This window comes from Coffea arabica, chromosome 5e (genome assembly GCF_036785885.1).
Source record: "Coffea arabica cultivar ET-39 chromosome 5e, Coffea Arabica ET-39 HiFi, whole genome shotgun sequence".
In the NCBI taxonomy this organism is placed as follows: domain Eukaryota; kingdom Viridiplantae; phylum Streptophyta; class Magnoliopsida; order Gentianales; family Rubiaceae; genus Coffea; species Coffea arabica.
In genome coordinates, this window is record NC_092318.1 from 41,597,633 (window position 1) to 41,605,043 (window position 7,411).

At 38.5% G+C, this 7,411-nt stretch overlaps 1 protein-coding gene across 1 annotated transcript; it reads right to left on the reverse strand.

The window, feature by feature from the left end:
* Nucleotides 1–2,019: 2,019 nt before the first annotated feature.
* Nucleotides 2,020–3,044, reverse strand: LOC140007029 (uncharacterized). The gene is made up of 2 exons (XM_072049714.1): nt 2,994–3,044; nt 2,020–2,751 (listed from the first exon to the last, which is right to left on the reverse strand). The coding sequence occupies exons 1-2, from the start codon at nt 3,042–3,044 to the stop codon at nt 2,020–2,022; spliced, it is 783 nt and encodes a 260-aa protein (XP_071905815.1).
* Between the last annotated feature and the right edge of the window lie 4,367 nt (nt 3,045–7,411).

A 7,411-nucleotide genomic window follows, 5' to 3' on the forward strand; every position in this document is an offset into this window, starting at 1 on the left:
AAGGGAAATTTGTCAAATTGATCCCTAACATTTACCAAAAATACTTTTTTAGTCATTAACATATAAAATCTGCCAAAATTGTCTCTAACATTTAAATTGTGATCCAGTTTGGTCCTAATGCTCGTTTTTTCTCATTTCTCCGGCTAAAAATAGCACGCCTATTTCACGTGGTCATATTTTTAGGGGCAAAACTGAAAAACAACATTTCATTACCGGTAGAAAGTAAAAGGATAGGGGACCAATTTTTCCTTTTCACTAACCCATTGAAATTGAAGAGGAAAAACACAGTAGCAATTGGGAAGAAGAAACTGACCTTTGAAGAGTAAAATGGATCCAAACGAGCGATGTCTTTGTGGAAAGGAGCCCATCATTGTGATTTCTTGGAAACCTGCAAATCCGGAGAGAAGATTCTATGGTTGTCCAAATTATGGAGTAAGCTTTCTTGAAATTTCAGGTCAGTTTGGGTTTGAGATATAGGGTTAAAATTTGGTCTTGATAGCTGATGTTCTTCGTGCATTTTAGGTAACTCGTGCTTGTGACTATTTCAAGTGGTATGACCCGCCAATGTGTAGTAGATCTGTGTCAATAATACTTGGTCTATTAAGAACAATCAACCGCCTACAAGCTGATCAAGAACAGGGAATCCGAAGAGAGAAATTGCTTTGGACTGCTTTGGTTGCCTCTTGGATATGCACTTTGCTGCTATTAATAAGCTGGAATTAAACAAAAATTGGAAGATAGTTATTGGTAGGTCTAACATGTTGTTTTAATTGTGTCTAGCTTTATCGAAAGCTGTGAATCCAAAAGTATGTATCAGTATCCAAAATATGAGAAGGCTTTTTGTACCTGCTGCATTTTTGTGTCTGGTTGTGTAATAGTAACTGTTGCACTTTTGTTAATTATTGTGTAATAGGAAAGACTCATATTTGTACCATTTACAATTATGAATGCAAAGCTGGCTTTTGGTCAATTGATTGTCGGAAAGGGAAATTTGCTAATGTAAAAAAAAGCTGATGAATGGCCATGTCTCTTAACAATGAATTTGAAGACAAAAAGCTACAGAATTTTGTAGCAAATATTTGAAGCATCCAAGACAGCAAAACAGCAAATGTTTGAAGCATCCAAGATGCTCTTTACAGCAGTGCCAAAAACTAACAGCAAAACAGCAAATGTTTGAAGCATCCAAGATGCTCTTTACAGCAGTGCCAAAAACTAACAGCAAAATAGCAAATGTTTGAAGCATCCAAGATGCTCTTTACAGCAATGCCAAAAACTAACAGCAAAAACTAACAGCCAAGATGCTCTTTACAGTAGTGCAAAAGTCTTGGCTCAAGTCGTAATACATGATCTATAATATCCCAAAAGCAAAATAGAACATAAAAGTTGTAGCTAAAACCATCAAATGATGCTTAAACAAGCCACCAGCACTTCATTTTCCTTTTGCTTTCCATTGATCTTCAAAGATTCATGTGCCTGCCCTCGAGAAAGCTCTGCAACAGTGGAAGTACACCTGCCTTTGGTGTGACCAAATTGGTGACAGATAGAGCACTTGTACTTCCCAATATTCTCCACCTTTAAAGGAAAGCTTGTTAGACAACATAAAGGTAAAATATGAGTATTTATATCGCAAAAGATGTTTATGATACTCACTGGAATACTTGCAGCAGTAGAATAGTTTGATGTAGATTGTTGACTTCCCAATGGTGCATCTGCCATGAGATCCTCAGACATCTGAGTATTTGACTTGGGAACTGGAGGTGTAGGTCTAACAAATCCATGTGAATCAGTCTCAGCAGAGGCATTTTGTGTCTGGCTTGGACACTTCATACTATTGTGACCAGTCTTGTTACATTTTCGACACTTATACACCATCTGCCTAATTCTAGACAGCTTTTGCTGCTGCTTATTTTGCTTTTTACCTGATGCTGGTTCATCCAGCTCCCTTCGTCTAACCTTTCGTGATCTACCTGGAAGTTTTATGTTCTCAGGAGGTAGCACGGGCGGCATGTCAGAATTTTTTCAGATTTGCTCAGCATTCATTGGGCTTATCATAGGTTCATATGCCCTCATGTAAGCTTCTTTGGAGTAGCAATCATATACAAACTTCTCAGGTTCCTTTCCAGTGTCACAAATTGCAGCAATGGCATGTGCACAAGGAATGCCATTAAGGTCCCACTTTCTACAACTACAGCATCTACTAATAAGGTTCACAGTATACCTATCACCATACATGCACCTAATTTCAAATTTCCAATTCTTGGAATGGCTAGGAATGCAGTCATTTACAGCAAGCTTATTTTTCTCCAACTTTTTCAGAATTTTAGGACATATCTCCCCAATGTATTTCTTTATCCATTCCCTCTTTTTTTCCATCCTAACCATTAAGTAAAATCCAACGGTTTCCAACATGTCAAGAATTGGTTTCTGCCTAGCATCAAGGATTGTGGAGTTAAAACTTTCACACAGATTATTCAATAAAATATCACATTTCACACTTGTTCTAAAATGTGATCTTGTCCACTCCTTTGGATAAGTATGGTTTACCAACCAATTGTACGCACCTTCATCAAACTCTTTCAGTGACTCCATCAATCCAGCAAATCTATCCCTATAAGAAACTCGTGCTGCAACCCATATCCTTTCCTTAAGAACTCGGTCTGGATGTTTTTTTTTGAAATTATTATACATGTGCCACACACACATGCGATGCTCAACCCCTGGCAGTACCTCTTGAATAGTTTGAATTAGCCCCTGTATAAATGAAATAAAAAAATCAAACCTATATTACTGTCACTAAGTATTATCATAACAACAAGGCTGATAAAGTTAGTTATATATTTCCTTTTGCTTGTCGGTCATAAATGTCCAAATGCTTTCATCAATAATTTCAAGGTCACCCTTTAGCTCTTCTACAAACCATTTCCAAGAGTTCTTATTTTCAGTTTCAACTACAACATACACTATCGGAAATAGTTGATCATTTGGATCAATACCAACAGCTGTGAGAAGAACTCCCTTATGACAGCCTCTTGAGTGACATCCATCAAGACTTACAGTATATCTACAACCCTGCAGAAACCCTCTTTTACAACCATCTAGACATACATAGAATCTCTAAAACTCATCATCACTCTCATTATTCTCAGTTGTAGTCATGAACACATTAGAGTCAGGATTTGCCTTTTGAAATTCTTCACAGTAGCTCCAAAGTTTGCTGTACTGGGACATGACATCACCATGTATCATCTCTTTAGCTTTTGCCCTTACCTTATACCCCACGTTAGGTGTGATACTAACTCCCAAGTCCTTGTGGACCTTTATCATAAAATCACCCACATTAAAATTTGGGTTCAGTCTAATGTCCTCCAAATATTTGTTGGCCAAATATGTCACACTTGCCAGGCCATGATAGGTTGTCCTACCACAGGTGTGAGTCAGCAGTATGCTTTTGATTTGGAATGTCACTTTATCACGCCTAACTGAGCAATATATGTTCCACATGCATCTCTTGCCTCTGTATATGGCTTTGCATCTGTTTGAATTATTTTTCTTAAACCTGATTTTTCTTCCATACTTCACTCCATGTGATTTTGCAGCATTGATAAAGTCAGTTTTACACTTGAATAACAACTCAAGTTCAAACTTTGGATCATCCATCTCTGTTGCAGGATTGAATACCCTAAACTTTTTCTTGTCCACATCCTTACTCCCTCCTTCATCTCCAGAACACTCATTGTTGTGCAGCCCATCATGTGATGAAATGTCTGACTCCTCAATGCTGCACTCAGTAGCTTCCTGTACCTTTTTCATTAACAGCAGTTTCTTATACCTTTTTTTTACCCTTTTTTGTTGTCTTGAACTGTTTAGCAACATTAGCCCAATCTGCAGGTATTTCACTAATAGATTTCATTAACTCTTCTTCATCACTTATAGCATATTCGCTATCATACAGACTCTCGAGATCACTTGAGACAATATCCTCTATGATCTACTCCTTATGTTTTTTGAATGACTTTTTACCTTCAGCCTTTCTATTGGATGTCTTTCTTGACTTAGTTGCTACTCTTCTTTCTTGTCTGCCTTTGCGATGTCTCTCATTTCTATTACCATCAATAACTACAGCTTCAGCAGTCTCATATTTGGCAGCATTAAAACTTTCATGTTCAGCAGCATGAGTTTCTGTAGCTCCTCCAGTCTTATGTTCAGCATGCTTACTTTTGCCAAGTCCTTGAGATGCACTTTGGCATGATCCACTCCTGCCACTAACACCATTTTTAGCACAACATCTTGATGGCCAACATCCTTTCTCCTCTGCTGCATTTTCAATCTTTTTGCAGGTGAAGTTCTCTTCTTCGCAATCTGTTTCATTCTCTTACCAGTACGTGAAGGAGTTCCTCCATCCATGTTACCTTCTTGAAAACCACCATCAGTAGCAAAATTAGGTGTGGCCACATGTACAGAATCTTCTTGAACATTCTCTGGTGTGGCCACATGTACAGATTCTTCGCTAAGATGCTCTGGTGTGCCCACATGTACAAAGTCTTCATTATTCCTATTACTATCATTCCTTCTTCCTTCTTCATCACCAGCAAAATGAGGCAGATTATATGTTCTTCGATGAATGAAGAACACATCAACTAACCCATACATCATCCCTAATTTAGCCAATTCAGCAGAATCATCCTCCTGCAACATATACACTAATCCATCTGCCATATTCCTACCAGGAATCAGGTAGTAGTAACCCACTGTATAAGGCTCAAATCCAAGTTTGTTAGCTATTTCGTCCAACTTACACAGAGACCATTTTTTTGGATCACAACCATCAACAATGTCAACCAAACCCCCTATATAGTCTCTATTTCCCGTATCTCTAAGTTCACCTCCAAAGTGTATACGAATAGAAAAACGCATCTCATTGGCCCCTGTCAGCCATTAAAATGACAATTACTTTGGGACCATGACAGAAGGGTGGAGCCTTTCATAATAAAAATTGGGGACCACAGCAAAACTAAGTAAAATAATGAGCAAAAGTAAAATACAGTCCTAAGCAAGATTCGTCAACAATTTTTAACCACATTGGTAAAAAAAAACTTACCGTAGTCCATTGTGAAGTTCCATTTTCCCGATTCGTTCTGCATCTTTTCGAAGATTTTCTTCAAGATTTTCTGGCCAAACCTTCAATCATTTCTCAATCACACCCTACAGCTTTGTCATCGCCATCATCGTCACTAACATTGCCAAGTTATGCTTGTTAATTAGGGGATACAATTTAGGGTTTCTTGAAACTGTAATTTGAGGGAGAAAGGTGTGAAAAGGGAAAATTGGTCCTCTATTCTTTTACTTTCAACCGGTAATGAAATGTCATTTTTCGGTTTTGCCCCCTAAAAATATGACCACGTGAGACAGACATGCTATTTTTAGCCGGAGAAATAAGTAAAAAAGAGCATTATGACCAAATTGGATCACAATTTAAATGTTAGGGACAATTTTGGCTGATTTTATATGTTAAGGACTACAAAAGCGTTTTTGGTAAATGTTAGGGACCAATTTGGCAAATTTCCCGGTATAAAAATATAGCTTCTCATTGTACACACTGGTTGGCATGGGATAAGCTTTGCTACCCTATTCAAGAAGGAGGTTTGGGGTTTCGCGGGTTTGATGATATGTATAAGGCATTCACTTGCAATTTGTGGTGGACACTTCGTCTTAATAATTCGATTTGGGCAACCTTCATGCATGCAAAATATGTGTGAGATGTTCATCCAACGAGGGCTTTATGCTCTCTCTCTTCGTTAACATGGCGATGGCTGCTAACTGTTAGGGAAATAGCGAGCCAGATTCGAGTGTCCATAGGGTAGGGTTTTGTTGATGTTCCATTGGTGGATTTGTTGCACAAGGTGGAGCCTCCGCATATGCTTCTTGCTGAGTTTTATTCAGAGCAAGGTTGGAATTTACAAAAGTTGGGCGAGTGGGTTCCCGAAAACATTGCAAAGGAGATCTATCAACTTCATTTGTATCTAGCAGAGAAGGATCGCTTGGTGTGGCTGCTTTCTGCCTTAGGAGACTTTACACTAAAGACAGCTTGGGAGTTGGTCCAACAAAGAAGAAATGTCTCAAAGGTAGATTATATGTGTTGGGCTTCACTCCTGATTAAAGTGTCATTTTTAGCTTGAAGAGTCTTGCGTAGTGCAGTGCCACTAGACCTTGCCCTTCGTCACTGGGAAGTGGTATTAGCATCAAGATATCAATGTTGTAGGGTGAAGGAGGAGTCCATAGATCATGTCTTCCTACACAGGCTTGTGGCGAAGATGGTATGGAATCATTTCACTAGGAAGTTCGGCATTCTTGATGTTATAAGTTCATCCATGTCAACCATGCTTACTTCCTAGCTTCATTCTTCACTTGGGGCTTCGATAACTCATGTTCGCAGCATTGTACCTGTGGTTATTATTTGGTGTTTATGGAAGGCAAGGAATCAAGCTAAATTTCAGGAAGGTCTTGTTACTGCTTAGGTTGATGAATTTTTGCATCAACTTGGAAGAGCTAAGGGTTCCAAGTTAACTCATTTTCATGGTGACCTGGACTGTGACTGGTCTAGGTACATCCGACAAGTATCTATTACTCGGAGAGTGTTTTCAATTTGGTGGATGAAGCCACTATATCCTAAAATGAAGCTTAACACAGATGCTGGTAAAGTTAATCAACAAGCTTCAGGTGGTAGACTTCTCCGGGATCATAGTAGGTCTCTCTTTTTTTGCATTTTACAAAGAGTTTGGGAATGTAGACGTCTTGATGGCCGAAGCGTTAGCACTGCTTCATGGACTACATATCTGTTATGAACAAGGGCTCGCTCCTCTAGTGCTGGAGGTGGACTCAGAGGTTCTAGTTTGTTTGGTTGAGTCCCAGGCTGGAACTAAATGGCCTCTTTGTAATGTTCTTCACAAGATTAGGTCATTAATGACTTCCCTTAACTCTTCACCTCGACATATTTTTAGGGAAGCTGATTCAACTGCAGACAAGTTAGCAGGTTTGCAAGGTTAGGAGGGGAATTTTATCTGCACGGATATTCAAGAACTTCCATCTTTAGTTCAGGCTTTGTTGAGATTAGATATTGCAGAATTCCCTTTTTGTCGTATTCAGTGTGTTAGGGACTAGTGTTAGCTTTAGCCTTTTCTCAACAGCTCTTTGTGGGCTCTGGCTAAACTTGAAATTTGTATTTTCTATGCTTATTAATAAAAGGCTGGGTTAGCATCCCAACCCCATGTATGGGGATTGCCAATAATAAAAAAAAAAAAAGAAGATGCTTGTCTATAAATGAATAAAAATTCATTGCGCAACTAATAAATATAGACAAGTTTTGCCAAAAAAAAAAGTGTCTAATCAAGAAATACTTTTATTTTTTTCTTTT

Coding starts and splice junctions, on each gene's coding strand:
- LOC140007029 (XM_072049714.1), bottom strand. CDS start 3,044: ATGGATGTCACTCAAGAGGCTGTCATAAGGGAGTTCTTCTCACAGCTG. Junction 2,752..2,993: donor AGTTCTTCTCACAGCTGTTG/GTATTGATCCAA, acceptor TCATTTATACAG/GGGCTAATTCAAACTATTCA.